We start from the raw sequence: 17789 nt of genomic DNA, 5'->3' as shown, positions 1-17789 counted from the left end.
ACTTATACACTCACTGATTTAATCCTTTATTACACTCACACACTTCATACTCACCTACTCGCGGTGGTGCTCAGTCACCTTCTCCATGTAGAAATCCTGTTTTGGACAAATAAAAGAACGCATCTTCCGGTACCCACGGACACAATGTACTGTATATACAGTACAGCACTATCCAAATGACACTAGTGCTGATTGGCTAAGAGCCAGACCACTCTCAACCAATCAATGGGCAGTTTCTATGGCAGCATATTAATCAGTGTATTGGAGTCTGAGCCATAAGCTGTCATCCTGTGAAATGCCTTATCTGCATCTAGAGAAGGAGTTTTCCTGAAATTCAGAATGTGAAAAAGGTTAATGGTTCTCCTTGTGCTATCCCATTCCTGTTCACCTGGACAAAACATACCTGGTAGTACTGCACCAGGGTGAGAAGTACAGAAATAAGTCTGTTGGCTAGAATCTTGGCATACAGCTTAACATGACAATTGAACAGGGAATGTGGGCGGTAGGTGGTACATCTGTACATATCTTTGCCCTCTTTGGGGTTTATGTATAAAGCAGTGAAAAACGTAGAGAAATGGACCAGTGGAGAAGTTGCCCATTGCAACCAATCAGCTACTACCTACTATTACATAGACTGTACTTGATAAATGATACCTCAAAGCTGATTGGTTTCCATAGGCACTGCTTGATAGTTGATACATAAACCCCTTTGTGTTTAACCATGATTCTAGCTTCTAGGGGCCCTTTGGGCCAATGTATTCCCCCATGATAGACTACTGTGAAGTCACCCTGTCCCGTGGGTTTTGCCCAATTTCTGGATCTTAATAATCTGCTCAGTTTCCTTCAGTGATATTTCAAGACTAATCTTGTCAGAGGCTTAAGGGGACACCCTAGAGAGACCAGCATCTGCCAAGTATTTCCTATTGCCCGTGTGTGTATCTGCCTGAAGGTTTGAGAGGTTATAAGGTTTTAGTTAAAATGTTTTAAATTCAGAGTGAATCTTTTGAGGACCATAAGATAAAACTCCTTTAGAGTCCCTGATGGCCATAAAGTTACAGGCTGAAATTTGAGTTCAGAGTATTGTATTAACAACTTTGAACTTTTCCTAAAATTGCTGATTTATCCATTTCAATTTATTTGCCAATATGTCTGATATAAACAGATTAAGCTCACCTCTGAATTTAGTGTCTAGATTAGATTAATATTGTAATCCTATTTTTTGTAGTGAGTATGACTCTTGTTTCATGTTGTCCAATTTCCCCTCTTGGATTTGGATGTTAGCAAAATTATGTTTCCCCTAAATACTGTCTTATGGTCATCCCAAAGATATAATGTAATAATGTCTGTGGTGTTGCTTGCTTCAAAATATTAATAGAAGAAGGTTCATGTCACAGTGATTCATTGAGTCTTCAAGCGGTTTGGAGGGTTGAAGAGCCAGAGAGGAGAGATCAACAGGAGGAGCATTACCAAACCATGTTATATGCTAGACTTGGTTGTTAATGATTATTTAGATTGACATTTTGTCAATACTGATATAGGTATTATGGAGTAGAAAGAATAGACCCTGACCAAAGGGTCAGAAACCCTCCAATAGACAAACAAGCTGTGGAGGTTTAAAATGAATTTAGGGCCTTAGAACTAAGGGTGTTTCTCCTGTTAAGTGGAGATTCTACCGGGTAGATCTGTCTAGGTTAGAGTAAAGAACAGTATTGAAATCACCTACCACTATTATCTCACCCTGCCTAATCTGTAATGGTGTAAAAGATAGAATTATTATTATTTACAGTGGTACTACAAGACCCAGCAAGCCTGCTCCAGCATCCCTGCACTTGAAGAACCACATCTGCAAGCATGCCCGGACAGTAAGGGCTCATTGGCACCTGTACTCCCACTGTAAAAAAAATATTTAAAAAAGGCAGGACTTATACACTCACTGATTTAATCCTTTATTACACTCACACACTTCATACTCACCTACTCGTGGTGGTGCTCAGTCACCTTCTCCATGTAGAAATCCTGTCTTGGACAAATCAAAGAACACATCTTCCGGAACCCACGGACACACTGTACTGTATATACAGTACAGCACTATCCAAATGACAGTTCCCACGTAATTTTCTGCACTAGTGCTGATTGGCTAAGAGCCAGACCACTCTCAACCAATCAGTGGGCAGTTTCTATGGCAGCATATTAATCAGTGTATTGGAGTCTGAGACATGAGCTGTCATCCTGTGAAATGCCTTATCTGCATCTAGAGAAGGAGTTTTCCTGAAATTCAGAATGTGAAAAAGGTTAATGGTTCTCCTTGTGTTATCCCATTCCTGTTCACCTGGGACAAAACCTACCTGGTAGTACTGCACCAGTGTGAGAAGTACAGAAATAAATCTGTTGGCTAGAATCTTGGCATACAGCTTAACATGACACTTGAACAGGGAATGTGAGCAGTAGGTGGCACATCTGTGCATATCTTTGCTCTCTTTGGGGTTTATGTATAAAGCAGTGAAAAACGTGGAGAAATGGACCAGTGGAGAAGTTGCCCATTGCAACCAATCAGCTCCTACCTACTATTTTAAAGACTGTACTTGATAAATGATACCTCAAAGCTGATTGATTGCCATAGGCACTGCTTGATAGTTCATACATAAACCCCTTTGTGTTTAACCATGATTCTAGCTTCATGGGGCCCTTTGGGCCAACGTATTCCCCCATGATAGACTACTGTGAAGTCACCCTGTTTCTCCTGTTAAGTGGAGATTCTACGGGGTAGATCTGTCTAGGTTAGAGTAAAGAACAGTATTGAAATCACCTACCACTTTTATCTCACCCTGCCTAATCTGTGCCAACTGAGAACCAAGTTTGCATGGTAGGATAGAATGAATATCTTGGATAGCTCAGTGTGGAGGTGCTTAATAAAATGGGACTTCTGAAGGAAGCTTGGGTCCTTCAGCGTTTGAAGAGAGGTGTTGAGGTGAGTTCAGCCCCAACTCGTATTCAGGCCCTCAATGTCTAGTTTTGCCACATTTAAAAGGTAGGTTACCTCGCGCTCTCTAAGTTTGGGCAGCAAATATGTCAGAAAGGATATCCAAATCCTTAATAATCATATGAAGGTTCTGCAAAGATGCCAAATTGCACCTGAATTGTTGTTGGTGTAAGCAATATCAATAGTAGTTGAGGAGAAGGGAGATTGTACAGCGACAATTCAGGCGCAATTTGTCATCTTCTCAGAACCTTCATAGTTTTGCCACACGCAGACAGATTATACAAATCATAACTAATGCAATCAGGTGATAACTGCACACGCTGTGGCTGGTTCAGAGTCAATCGCTGTCAATATTCAAAATTGATGTGACTTAGATGCCAATTATGAATCACTTGAAGATACGTTCATTTGGCTACAACAAACATGCAGTTGCTAAGAAGGACTTGCATGCAACTCTAAATCTGCCCCATTGTGAGATCACCACATTTTTATCTGGCTACAAATTATATCTTGAAAAGATGTGGGTGTTTTGTACCCACACATGCTGCAAATCTTTCTGAATCAACCAAGTTTGCTATATAGAGTGTACATAAAATCATATAACCTGGTCATTTTGTATACTTCTTTATGTCACAATCACAAGCAAATCAATGTTTTCTTTAATATTTTTATTACTACAAAAATGATGAAATTATTAAAAAAATATTTCCATAAAACGGGAAGCAAATTATTTCAGTAATTATTATTATTATACTAAAATATATTCGATATGGAGGTACATTCCAAAATTCATGAAAATATTTTAATCTTTTTTTTTTTTGTTGATCCCTATTAAGCCTATAAGATACTGTAAACAGACAACTGTAGTGTTAAGAATTGAATAATATTTAATATACATAATTATAATTCTTAAGACTATATTATTATTTTTTTATTTAAATTGACACACAATTTAATCTGATTTTGTTGCTAGTAAATTCCGTGAATGTTTTATAGTATAATTGATATACCTGAAGAAAAATGAATGCATGGATGAGGTTAAAAAGAGCCCCTAAATTCCCTAATATTCTGAATATACTGAGTAGTTTGTATTACAAAGGGCTGTGTGTTTGTAGGGAGGAGGGCTTGTAACTAATGTGTCTACTCTTAACCATTATGGGGTTGTAACAAATGCGTCTGCTCTTACCATTACAGACACTAATATTTTATTTATTTATTTTTTCAATCTTTTCATCAGTTGGCTGTCCAATATTATCAATGAGAGCCTTTTGTTCTACTTGGAAATGCAGCCAGACGTCAATGCAGATCAGCTGAAAAATGTCAGGAATGCTGCTCTTATCACATGGTTCATCATGGTAAGTCAAGCATGACTTTAATCAACTTGCATACTATAACTAATGAAATATCCACTGACTTAGACACTTCCTGTGATTGTGAATGTTCTTTATATAGTAATGCTTCAGAGGATTACTGTGACAAAATAGTAAAATTAAAAACAGCTCAATACTAGTTGCAACCCATTAAAAAAGTGTGTGAGGGGTTAGGGGATTTTTAACATAAGACACTATTCTATTTTTCTTAAGTAATTTCTTCAAGCTGTTCGTAATTTTTTTTTTACAGTTTTCTAAGAGTCATGCAGTTATCATGGCAACCACAGTCATATTATAGACTAGAATGCCTAAACCTCTATGACGCAGTGGACAGAGAGGCTTTGGAAATAAATCTTATTAGCTGGTGTGGTATGTTTTGTCGACAGCATAATGTCAACATGTTCTGAATGTTGATATTCAAATAAACGACACTGACATCATCTCCAATCTGAATGTCGGTAGTTGGCATGTCGACCATGGGATTTGAGTTAACTCAGTCTAACCCTAACCCTAATCTAACCCTAATAGCAGCCTAACCATAAGCCTAATTGATGTCTAACCCTAACCCTAAAATTGTGTGTTGACATTCAGGATATTGACAAGCTGACTGCATACCTTTTCAGCAAATTGCACATTCATATCTTAATATCCCCACCCTCCTCCTTCTTCTGCCATCATGTAACAGAGTAATGTAGCTTTGTGACTGACTGGCTCAAAGATCAGGTTATACTCACATCCTGATAAAAAAAGTTTTCTGTTACAAAGGCACAACTGGGATTGCAGCTTTATACATCACATTGACAAATCTTTTAGGTATACTACTTATACAAGCTTCCAGCCCTCCTGCTTCTATGATGACATTCTGCTGCTGTAAAGGGAATACAACAGTGAAGTTCAGTTGAGGGTAATCGCAAAAACTCAAGAACACAATATGATGATTGGAGCTTGATCAGAATAATTATGAAAATAGAAAGCCAATTTTTCTCAAAATGTCCTCTTCTTATCACGTGTCCTCTTGCTGAAAAGCCCCTAGACTACGTTTGTCTGTTTACTGTTATTTAGTTCATCTGCTTGTTGGTGGACTATTGTTATATATTTTTTTGCAGACTATTGGTTATATTTTGTACTGCCATCCTTCCCAACCCGTGGACTTATCACCTTCCGGTCAGGACTATTGTTACTATCATATTAAGATATCTATTTCTCCCCACCTTGACCCTTCCCCCTCCCCCCTGTTACCTCAAACTCCCCTTTGTTTGATGTTTGTTAGTTGAATTGGGATTCAAGGTGGAGGTGGAATGAGATAGTTCAGCCTTCTTAGAGAAGGTTTCAATTCTCATCCATCTGCTAACAGGGGAACAAGCTTATGTCCCTGAAGAAGGCTATCAAGGCCGCTATGCTATACACAGGACGCACTAAAGAACTACATTTCCCATCGTACCCCCACTTCCGCATCCGTCTTCTGTACCGGAAGTTGCACAGACGCTGCGTATCGGGTCCCTGGCAATCACCGGCGTAACTAGGCACGCACCCCAGACTTCGAAGCTGCGGACCAGCCTCCTCTCACAGAGAGTTGAGCCACCGGCAAGCGGCAGAGGATGGCCAAGGATCGCATGACCCAACGGGATCGCGAGACTCAAGCTGCCCCACCGCAGAAAGGTGCATCTGCAAAAAGTTTTACAGCGACAGCTGGCAACCCTCCCCTGACTGCACATCCCTGCTTATAGGAATCCTATCTGATCACAGAATTACTTCCCATAATAAGTGTTTGTAAGTACCTCTGTATAAGCTCGGAAAGTAAAAAAAAGTAAATGATGTATACAATACCCACAAAGAACCTAGCGATGATCAGTGGCAGCCCCCTTTCCCCAGTAAAATCAGCCGCACTGGCTTCACTGTGACTGGAGTTGGCTTCCCATTGGAAGCGCCACCTGCCAGTCATGCTAAAAACAGGCAGCCCCAGGGGGAGGTGTCTCCTCCCCCTGGGATTGCCAGTCCGGGCTGTGATTAGAACAGAGCGGCTTCCAGTGGAAGAGGCTGCTCTGCCTTTCGGGCAGCCCTAATAGGCTTCTCGGGGCTGGTGTTATGTGTGCGCATGCGTGGCACTACTGCAGCTCATGCTCATGTGCTGGTGCCGACGCCTGCCAGAATCATTGGGCAGACGCTGGAACCCAGGCTAGCAGCAGCGGCAGTCCCCCTCAGGTAAGAGGGCAGGAGCCGCTGATGGCGATGATATATCTTCACTTTTAATTTATATAACCAAATTATGTGTCATATAAATCTATGCTGAAATTTATAGTATGGTAAGTTTAGCAGAATGAAGGCATATCTCTTCTGTGTTCTAGAGGGAGAATATAGTATACTAGTATATTAAACATACAAACATATCATTTGATGCATCATTTGCTGGTTCGCTAGATATTGTTCCTGGCATTGCTGGGGTTTTTTCTACTCTTTCTTCCCCCACCCACAGCCGGCCCTAGGCATAGGAATTCCAGGCAAATGCCTATGGCATTTGGAATGCCTTAAGGACATCCCGCGGCTCGGCAACTACGGCAGGGGCCGCGGAACTATCGGCGGTGCAGCCGGTGCATTGTACCGGGGCCCGCAATAATGAAGGCAGTACTAATAATGAGTCAAACTGACCCATCATTAGTACAGTACAGTGCGCTGCGGCAGGCCGCGGGCCGGACCCGAAGAGGAGATGGTCTGGCCGGAGAAGGAGGGGGGCCCTCCTCTTCTTATCCTTGCTCTACCTGACCAGGCTGGCACTAGACTGCCCGAGACCCAGCCCCTTCCCCCAAGTCCGCGCCCCTCCTCTCTTTCTATTCTACATGCACCTTCCTTTCCCTGCCTGAGACCTCTCCCCGAACCACTAGACCACGCCCCTTGGGATTTATTGATATTATCTGTGTTAAACTTATATGTGGGTCACTGATGTTCTCTGCATTATATGGCATTCATTGCAACACTCTCCATTAAATGGCGGCCACTGCGACACTCTCTATATTATATAGCACTCACTGCAGCACTCTCTGCATTATAGGACGCATCTGCATTATATGGCGCTTACTGCGACGCACCCTGCATTACATGGCGCTCACTGCAACGCTCTCTATATTATATGGAGCTCTTTGCCTTATATGGTGCCTCTGCATTATATGGCGCTCACTGCGACACACTCTCCATTAAATGGTGCTCACTATGACGTTCTCTATATTATATGGTTCTGCGCTGCTCACTGCATTATATGGTCATCACTGCGACACACTCTGTATTATATGGCGCTACTGATACATCAAAACTCACTACTTCATCAAAGCCTTCCAGCTCTCATCCTAACCTGCTTCTTCCTGTCTACCCCATCTCACCCCTGTCTGTCTGCCCCTCCCCTTTCGAATGTAAGCTCTAATGAGCAGGGCCCTCTTCCCCCATGTGCTTCTCCTTCCCTCACTCATACGATCATCTACTCCAAACTCCCCACAAGGGCACCTAACTCTTGGTAGCTGACGACGTGCTGCTTATTTTTGTGTGTTATGACTGCTATTGCAGCAATGTATATAAACTATATCCTTGTCCTGCACTGTTTTGTACTGTAAGTCACTGTTTTTGTGTTTGCTCATTTGTTTATGTCCTTTGTGAGACGCTGCAGAGCCCTTGTGGCGCCATATAAATAAAGGATAATAATACTACCCTCCGACTCCATCGGCCGCCTAGCGCCCACCAAGTCCAGTAGGGATGGTCTAGGACAGTGTTGGCTAACCTTGACACTCCAGCTGTTGTGGAACTATATATCCCAGCATGCCCTGCCACAGTTTTAGCATGCCCTAATAGCAAAACTGTAGCAGTGCGACTGCCTACCTGGGCCTAAAGAGACTGAGGACCTCATTCAGAGTCGGTCGTTGCGGTGCACGGTCGTACGCCACCAATGTTCGCTAAACTGCGCATGCGTAAAGTTTGCAATGTGCGTGCGCAAACTAGCTGCTACGATCAGAAATTTCTCTCTCCTTGAACACAGCCAGATCGGTAGTTTGAGTGACAGAATGAGGCGTTTGTGGGTGGTAACAGGGGAAGGTGCTTGAAAACGGGGGAGTGGAGATCCGAACGCAGGCGTGCCTAATTATGCGAACGGCGTTTTATGGGAGTGCATAATTAACAAAGTAGTGTCATGGCACACGTAACATGGGTGGTTTGTACACTGACCTGATCGTAGTACTTAAGAGATGGTATGGTCAACCTTAAGCTCTACGACCAGTTCCGATGGTTACTGATGGTCTCGATTGATCCTTATATGGCCGGAGATGACGTGTAATGCGTACGAGAAGGGGGCGTATTTTTTGTCTTACGGCCGCATCCTCCCCTTGGTCGGCCAGCTACCGATCCGATCTTAAGGATGCAACTTGCGAGTGCATCATTTGCATATCCGGCCCCTTTTCCCTTACGACCGTGCGGCCGCAACGACCGACTCTGAATGAGGTCCTAAGTCTAAGGGCCCCATTTATTAATACAGAACAAAAAAATGGTGTGAGGTGGCGCTTATCAGACACAAGGCCAGGGCCGGACTGGGACTAAAAATAGGCCCTGGCATTTAAAGAGCACACAGCCCACCTTGCGTCAGCATCTGGCTCCTGGCATAGACTCTTCCCCTTACTATTCCTGACCCCTCCCACTTCTAGTCTATGCTCTTAAATATATAATTAATATCAGAACAACAGACAAGTACACATCAATCTCTATTAAAATACATACAACAGAGCACATCCTGCTGGGAGTCAAACATTTGGTATTGTGTTGGTTCTGTTAAGCTGTGTACACACCTATAGATATATCTGTCCAATTCGTGTGGTGGGACAGAAAATCTGGGAATGTATGGGAGCAAATAACAATAGAAATTTGCTCCCAGATGCTGGAAAATGGACCAGATTCTCTTTCCCACCAGACAGATTGGACAGATATCTATAGGTAAAGCTGGCACTTCACTGGTGTAGGTCATACACAAAAGAAAGGGGAGGGCATTTTCCCCAAGCCCTAGTTTAGCAGCTGTAGAAAATTAGATAGTGTTCACTGTAGGACTTTTTAGGGAAGGGGTGCTGAACACAGAGGACACATCTGTGAACACCAAAGCAGAGCCGCAACTACACATTTTGACAAAAGAGCAAGTGTTGCGCCATCCATAGGGGTAGCACATAGAGCGCGTGCCGATGGCACGCGCCAAAAAATTCGGGTGTGGTCTTGCTGGGAAGGGGCGTAGCCACCTAATTTTTCACGGTACGCAACACAATGGTGTCTCTTTTTCACATTCCGTCACACAGTAGTGTCCCTTTTTCACATTACGTCACACGGTAGTGCCCCATAGTCACGTTACGTCACACAGTAGTGTCCCTTAGTCACATTACACCACATGGTAGTATCCCTTCATTATACTACACTGCACAGTAGTGTCCCTTATTCATGTTACTTCACACAGTAGTGCCCTTTCTCACCTTTCGTCAGACAGTAGTGTCCCTTTTTCATTTTATGACACACAGTAGTGTCCCTTTTTCACATTACATCCGTGTCCCTTTTTCATGTTATGTCACACAATAGTGTCCATTATTTACATACACAAACATGAGTATTTGCCCATAACAAATATTATAAAGTGGAAATATTATAAACAAGAGAGGAGAAATTTGGGCAGCTGGGGAGAGAGAAGGAAAGAGGGGACCAAACATAGGAGAATTAGGGAGAGCCAGGAGAGAGGAGGAATAGGAGGAACAGGGGTAGAGAGAGAATATCGGGAGTCAGGAGAGACATAGGAGAAATATGGGGAGTGGGAAGAGAGACAGAAGAAATAGGGAGAGCCAGGAGAGAAAGAGAAGGTTTAGGTTGAACCGGGAGAGAGCAGAAATAGGGAGAGTCACGAGGGAGTGAAGGAACAGGTTGAGCCGAGAGAAATGGAGGAGGAATTGTGGAAGCTAGAGAGACATAGGAGAAATAGGGTGAGCAGGGAGAGAAAGAAGGAATAGGGGAAGCCGGGAGAGAGAGAAGGAATTGGGGAGGCTGGGAAAGACATAGGAGAAGGGAGCTGGGAGAGAGTAGGAAGGAATTGGGAAAGACGAGAGAAAGAGAGGAGGAATAGGGGAAGCCGAGAGTGACATAGGAGAAAGAGGTGAATCTGAGAGAGAGAGAGAGAGAGAGAAGGAAGAGGGGAAGCCAGGAGAGACATAGGGGGAGGCGAGAGAGACATAGGAGAAAAAGAGGAACCTAGGAAAGAGAGAGAAGGAATAGGGGAAGCTGGGAGAGACAAGGAGATAAAGGGAAACATGGGATAGAGAAGAGGAATAGGGGGAGATGGGAGAGACATAGGAGAAAGAGAGGAACCTGGGAAATAGAGAGAAGGAATAGGGGGAGATGGGAGAGAGAGGAGAAATAGGGGGAGATGGGAGAGGCATAGGAGAAAGAGGGGAGGCTGGGAGAGAGAGGAGGAATAGGGGGAGATGGGAGAGACATAGGAGAAAGAGGGGAAGCTGGGAGAGAGAAGCAAGAGTGGAAGCCGGGAGAGACATATGAGAAAGAGGGGAAGCTGGGAGATAGAGGATAGGAATAGGGGGAGACGGGAGAGACATAGGAGAAAGAGGGGAAGCTGGGAGAGAGAGAAGGAATAGGGGGAGATGGGAGAGAGAGGAGAAATAGGGGAGATGGGAAAGACATAGGAGAAAGAGGGGAATCTGGGAGAGAGAGGGGGGAGACAGAAGAGCCTTAGGAGAAAGAGGGGAAGCTGGGAGAGAGAGAAGGAATAGGGCAAGCCGAGAGAGACATTGGGCTCGATTCAATTCAACGCAAATTGAATAGCGCCAATAATGAGCTCCCGGAGCTATTCAATTCAGAACGCTGCAAAGCCTGACTAAGGATTTCTTCTCGCATCTCTCCTGGGATGCAAGCAAAAATCCGACAAAAGTCCAGGCGCAATGCTGTTTTCTGCCCGTAGTGCGACGAAAACGCGCCGGGAAGTTTAGTCGGAGAATGCCCGTTCTAGTAACTAAACACCCTGTTTAAGGCGCGAGGGGTGAGAGAAGGGCATTCTCCGACCTAACAATGCTCAGAATTTAATAGCTCCGGGAGCTCAGTCCCGGCGCTATTTAATACGCGTTGCATTGAATCGAGCTAATAGGAGAAAGAGGGGGAGCTGGGAGAGAGAGGAGGAATAGGGAGAGATGGGATGGGAAGCAGTCGGGAAGCCGGCGGACGCAATGCCGACCACCGGCTTCCCGACTGCTTAATCCCGGCAAGGGTTAAATGACAGGTGTCGAGATTTCGACGCCTTTCATTTTACCTACGCCGGGAGACCCGAGCTCAGCATCCCGATCGAAGGGATGCCGGGCGCGGACAGCCGCGGGGGTGGAGGGTTAGGTTTAGGGCTCACGGGGGGGACTTAGGGTTAGGCACCCCCCTGGGAGGTTAGGGTAAGGGGGGCTAGGGTTAGGCACCCACAGGGGTAGGTTAGGGTTAGGCGGCGGGGGGGGGGGGTTAAGGCACTTAGAGGGGGAATTAGGGTTAGGCACTTGGGGGAGAGGATAGGATTAGGCACCCCTAAGGGAGGGTTAGGGGGGGGAGAGGGTTAGGAAACACTTACCTTTTGATGATCAGCATTTTCACCCTAGCCGGGCAGATGCTGTCGGGATTTGAACCACTGGCCATGCGGCCGGCAGCGAATCATACTGATTCCGATGGTAGATAGAGGGTAGGAATATGGGGAGAATGGAGACAGGAGGAATAAGGGCAGGCAGTAGAGTTAAGGAATAGGGAGAGATAAGAGGGGAATAGGGGGAAACAGAAAAGAGAGAGAGAGAGAAAAATCAGGGGAGATTGAAGAGAGAGTAAGAGGAGGAATAAGGTGAGATCAGAGACAGAAGGAAATTAATTGCTGAGATGGCAGAGAGAGATACCTCTGGAGTGTGCAGAGTCACCATATGCAGTCCCCTGTGAAGCAGCGTCCTGCTGCACTGTAGCTATTGCCCGGGTTTCATTAGCAGCATGGAACCCGGAAGTGCGCCTCCTCTGAATGCCGTGTACTGCGCCTCAGCTCCTCTTGCGGCTCCGCCTTCCATGCAGCAGACTTGTCTCCATAGCGGGGCACCAGATTCCCACTGCCCCATTGCCGTGGTGCTTTGTCGCTGCCGCGTCATGACGCAGCGCGTTATGACGCGGCCGCACATTTGTGACGTCTGCTTGCTGAGCAAGGCGCAGCCCGGGAAGGTGTACTGCCTGGTAAGCCTGGCTCAGCCAAAACGGCCCATTTGGCCATCGGCCCTTCTGGCATTTGCCAGAAGTGCCCGATGGCCAGTCCGGCCCTGCACAAGGCAATAAGGATTAATAACCTATTTTAATCACAATCACAATAAAAATGCAAAATACACATCCTAAAAAAACATTCACATGTACATATTAAATATCCAAACCGTAAAATGAATCTCAGCAGGGCCTAAAAGATGGCCTATATATCCTGATTCCACACGTACGAAACAAATAGGTGGCTGTGTTGTTTCAAATAATTGAAAGTTGATATTTTACTGTATGTAGCCACAATGATTCTATAATGTAGCAGATAATGTTGCAGTAAAGTTAATACGTTACTGCACAGGTTCTCAAACTCGGTCCTCAGGACCCCAAACAGGGCATGTTTTCCATGTCTCCACACTGAATCAAGTGAAATAATTAGCTCCACCTGTGGACCTTTTTAAAATGTGTCAGTGAGTAATGATATCACCTGTGCACCTGCTGGGTGACCTGCAAAACGTGAACTGTCTGGAGTCCTGAGGACCGAGTTTGAGAACCACTGCGTTGCTGTATTAAAGTTCTAGTGACATACTCCTAAAAGATCCTTTTTATAGAATGTCCTGAGTGGATTTCATATACTCACAATCCTGGATTAGTATAATGTAGGAAATGATCCAGCTCCTCACTAATTAGGCTGTATGTGTGAGTGAGCTAAAGTGTCCAGATCATCCGTATGCACCAGACAAACTGTGCGGCTCTCTGTCAGGAGACCCAGCGTATTCCAGCAGTTGCCCAGCGTCTCCAACAAAGTAATGAGAGCAGGGTCCGTATTCGCAATAAATTGCAGTGGAACAACAGTGTTCTTAATACAGCGACTGGGTATTCACTCTCAGTTAAAGCATGCAACTTCTAATAATGGCTTCCATAATAATTGTAATCTGACACTTATATTCTCACCCTCAAATGGAATGTCCGCACTTTCTGTGGTTTATATCCAATGTGCAATAAGAAAATGTATTAATGAAGCTAAACACCAGCAGCATTTTGTTTAGTATCACAGTGATACAAACGAAAATGCCTCTGGTGTTTAGCAATACTTACCTCTCCGGTAAAGTCCAGTGTAGTCCTCCTTGTCGGCAAGGTCCTCTGCTCAGCTGCTGGCAGTCTAACGATGCTGGGACATCCAGCAGTATCTTAGATTACCGCTGTTTGTTACATACAGAAAGGATAACATAACACCTTTAGCGAGTGCTAATGGGGTTATGCATCGTTGATCAGCTGGTAGAGGGGTGCTGCTGGATGACTGAGAGGTGCTGACTGTGCTGGGAAAGGGGGGCCATAGACAGAGCCGGCCCTAGGCATAGGCATTATAAGCAAATGCCTAGGGGCGACTCAGAATGCTAGGGGCATTCCAGGGCTGAGTTCTACGGCTGCTTCATGCCCTGCCGCTGCCACACCTCCCATGGGCCTTTGCGGAGCCGAGCCATGAGTGACAACTCACGGCTCTGTCTCCGCCTCCAGATTAGCCGCTGGAGCCGGTACCGTCGCGTCGCCTATTGAACTATCATGAAGTATGGCAGCAGGGTGAGTGAGCCTCAGGTATGCAAGGTCTATCTCAGGCTGGGTGACAGGAGGAGAGGGGCAGGCAACCGCTGGGCAGAGAAGAGGGGTGCTACTGAATCTGACACTGTGCATATGTATAGATATAACTATACATATACTGTGTGTGTATATATATATATATATATGTATATATATAAAAATCTATATCATACAGTATATCTATATAAATATATATATATATATATATATATATATACTGCAAAAGATGGCCGAGACAACAGCAAATCAACACACAGCAGATAGCTCCAAACAAATCAATACCACCTGGCATTAAAAATAGAAGAAACAACATGAAAATTACAAACATATAAATTAGACAAAGCAATAATGAAGCCTGAAAATGTGGGTAACAACTACCCTGTGAGTATAAGTGTAACTGCATTGTGTGGCAGTGATGTGAGGAAACCCTAAAAAAAAACAGGAAAAAGAGAGTTGTTCATTGAGACCAAATGGTGATATGGTGTTCATTTTATGAATCCAAAATGTTTCAAGTTGTAACAGCTTTTTATCCCTATCCCCTTCTCGTTTGTTGATGGGGACATGATCAATTAGTTTGTATACCAGAGTGGATAATGAATGTTGGAAATTCTTGAAGTGACGAGCCACTGGCTGGTCTATTTCCTTTCCTTCTAATGCTTGTCCAATAGCTGTGCGATGTTGTGCCATTCTAATTCTGGCAGTGCAAGCGGTCTTTCCGATGTAAACCAGTCCGCAAGGACACCGTATCATGTACACCACACATTTGGTAGTGCATGTTAGTGTATGTCTGATGGGGAAGCGTTTCCCTGAGTGTGGGTGTACCACATCTGGGCCGGTTTCCATGAAACTGCATGTCGTGCAACCAGTGCACCGATAGCATCCTGGTTTTTTTAATAAGAAATGTTGTTCAGGAATGACAGGACCATAGTTGATATCATTGTGTACAAGCCAGTCTTTTAAATTTTTCCCTCGTTTGTAGCCCAACATAATCCTCGAGTTTTTTAAAGACATGATGGAGTTGTCGGTATTGATTAACGGCCAAAGACGTTTGGCAGTGGTGTTGATAAATTTGCTGGCAACGTTATGTTGGTTAACGAATAACATCGTATCTGTTTTATTACTTGTTGTTTTAATCCCTTTATCTGTCACTTCATGTACAGAAATTGCCTTGGATTTGGCTGCAGTCAGATCTTTAAGTCTGTACCCACGTTTTACAAATTTGATTATCATGCAGTCAATTTCTTGTTCAGCTCGAACTGGATCAGTGGTGATTCTTAGTGCACGTAAAAACTGAGAATATGGGAGACTTCTTTTGAGCGATGTGGGGTGATGGCCTTGTGCATGTAGTAAGGTGTTACTGTCGGTTGGCTTATGGTAAATGGAGGTCTGAAAATCGGTACTGGACCAATGGATATTTATATCCAAAAAATGCACATCGCTGTGACTTTGTTCATGAGTGAAAGTGATGTATTGATGCATTGTATTGATCTTGGACATAACCGAGGTGAATTCCACTTCCGTGCCGGACCACAGGACCAATATATCGTCGATGTATCGAACAAAAAAGAATCGAAATTTGTTGAAATCCGGATTGTGGAGAAAAAGTTCTTTTTCAACAAAAAACATGTAGATATTGGCAAAGGAAGGTGCCACATGGGAACCCATTGCGCAACCCTTCTTCTGGAGAAAAAATTTATTGTCGAAAAGAAAATAGTTGTTGTTCAAGGTCTGTTTCAAGAGACACAGGAACAAATCTATATTGGGGCCTTTGTAATTAGAATGTGATCTCAAAAAGGCACCCATATAATCACAACCCTCCTGTTGTGGTATACTGGTGTAAAGCGAATTGACGTCTATCGTGCACAGTAATAAATCATGTGGAAGATTATTCAGACTGTGCAATTTATCAAGAAGAGTGTTTGAATCTTTCAAGAATGTGGGCTCAAGGGAAATGAGGGGTTGTAAAAAGGAATCTAAGTATTTGGATGTGTTGCTGTAAAGGCTATCCCTAGCTGAGATTATGGGACGGCCAGGTGGTGCAGAGAGTGATTTATGAATCTTGGGTAGTGTGTATAGTAATGGAACCACGGGTTAATCTGTCGTCAGAAACTCCTTGATATCTTTGTTTATGTATCCCCGTTCGTGAGCCTGTGTTAAACTATCATCGAGTTGTTTTTTGAAGGACGGGGTAGGATCTCTGGTGAGAGGAATATATGTTTTTTCATCATTCAACTGTCGATAAATTTCACCACTATACTGGTCTCTGTTCTGAATGACGATGGCGCCCCCTTTATCCGCTGAACGGATAATTATAGAATTGTCCTTCCCCAAAGAGATCAATGCATTATATTCATCCTTAGATAAATTGTGTCGAACTGGTGTTCTCCCTTTGAATTGGGAGCTTACCTCATTATCCAACATTCTAATGAAACTTTTAATGGAGGCATTATTGGAAGGGGGATCAAACGAGAAGGCTTTTTTAAAAAGTGAACTAGATGTTGTGATGGATGTAGAGTCTGAGTTGCTGAAGAACTCCTTGAGCTTCAAACTCCTGTTTAATCTCCATAAATCTTTCTTCCAATGGAAGCTATTAAAGGAACATGTGGGGATGAATGTAAGGCCTCTTTGTAATAGTTTGGATTCTGTCATGGTAAGGACACGGGAGGATAAATTAATGATTACGTTTTCTTTTTGTATACCCGTCTGCCTCGACCCCTGTTTACCACGTCGAGTGTGGGATCGTTTCCTTTTTGTGCTCGAGTGGCTACTCCTAAAGGGGGGCGTTGTGTGATTGGGAGTACAGAAGAAGGGATATCCTGATCACTTTGTGATGAATTAGCACCACTGGACCCTTCTGTATCAAAGGGTCGCCGAGTGTTCCTAAAGCGATTACGTTGGAATTTGGGATTAAGGGATCTCCCTGTTATCCAGGAATATACACGCTGTTCCTGGTAGTCCGTGTTCACCTTTGCTAATTTGTCTTTTTTATATTTAATTAAATCTCTTTTGTATTCCTCAACTTGGGTGTTTAATTTGTCAAACCAGTTGTTGGAACTGTCATTAATGAGATGGGTCTTGTATGTGGTATCAAACGATTTGATCTTATCACGAATAATATTAAGTTCTCTGCTGGATTCCTCTATGACTAATAAGATGAGGTCCAGCGAACATTTATTTAGAACTGCCACCCATCTTTTACAGAACTCAACGTTGTTTCGTCCAATGGTGGGAACATTCTTAACCCTAAAGCATCTGGGGATTTTTCTTTCTTTATGATAATCTGAAAGTGTAACCCCGTGTAGGTGGTAATCAATTTCTTTTTTCTTTAGTTTGAGAATCTGTGTAAACAATTCATCTACAGATTGTGTGCCCGCTGTGTCTAAAAGGGTTTCTTTGAAATACAAATTTTCAGCTTCCGACTCACTGAAACTGAGAATGTCCCCTATTGGTAACTGTATATTCAAAAAACCACTCCCATCTGATGGTATATTAGTAGCCCCTGACTGGCTCTGAGACATCACTAGTGCAGAATGGAAATGTACAAACAGGCAATGATAGTTGTTAAAGGTGTGGGGTTA

At 43.8% G+C, this 17789-nt stretch overlaps 1 protein-coding gene across 2 annotated transcripts in view; it reads left to right on the top strand.

The window, feature by feature from the left end:
* Positions 1-17789, top strand: part of GPR143 (G protein-coupled receptor 143) — a 126492-nt gene that overhangs the window by 62253 nt on the left and 46450 nt on the right. For both annotated transcript variants that reach the window (XM_088451545.1, XM_088451546.1), the window contains exon 7: positions 4218-4335. In XM_088451545.1, the coding sequence (XP_088307671.1) occupies positions 4218-4335 (118 nt within the window). The remainder of the gene's footprint in view (positions 1-4217; positions 4336-17789) is intronic.

Source organism: Taudactylus pleione, unplaced genomic scaffold (assembly GCF_031769625.1).
Source record: "Taudactylus pleione unplaced genomic scaffold, aTauple2 ptg000026l, whole genome shotgun sequence".
Lineage (NCBI taxonomy): Eukaryota > Metazoa > Chordata > Amphibia > Anura > Myobatrachidae > Taudactylus > Taudactylus pleione.
Note: the sequence above shows the minus strand (reverse complement) of the source record. Positions and strands in the feature narration are given on the sequence as shown.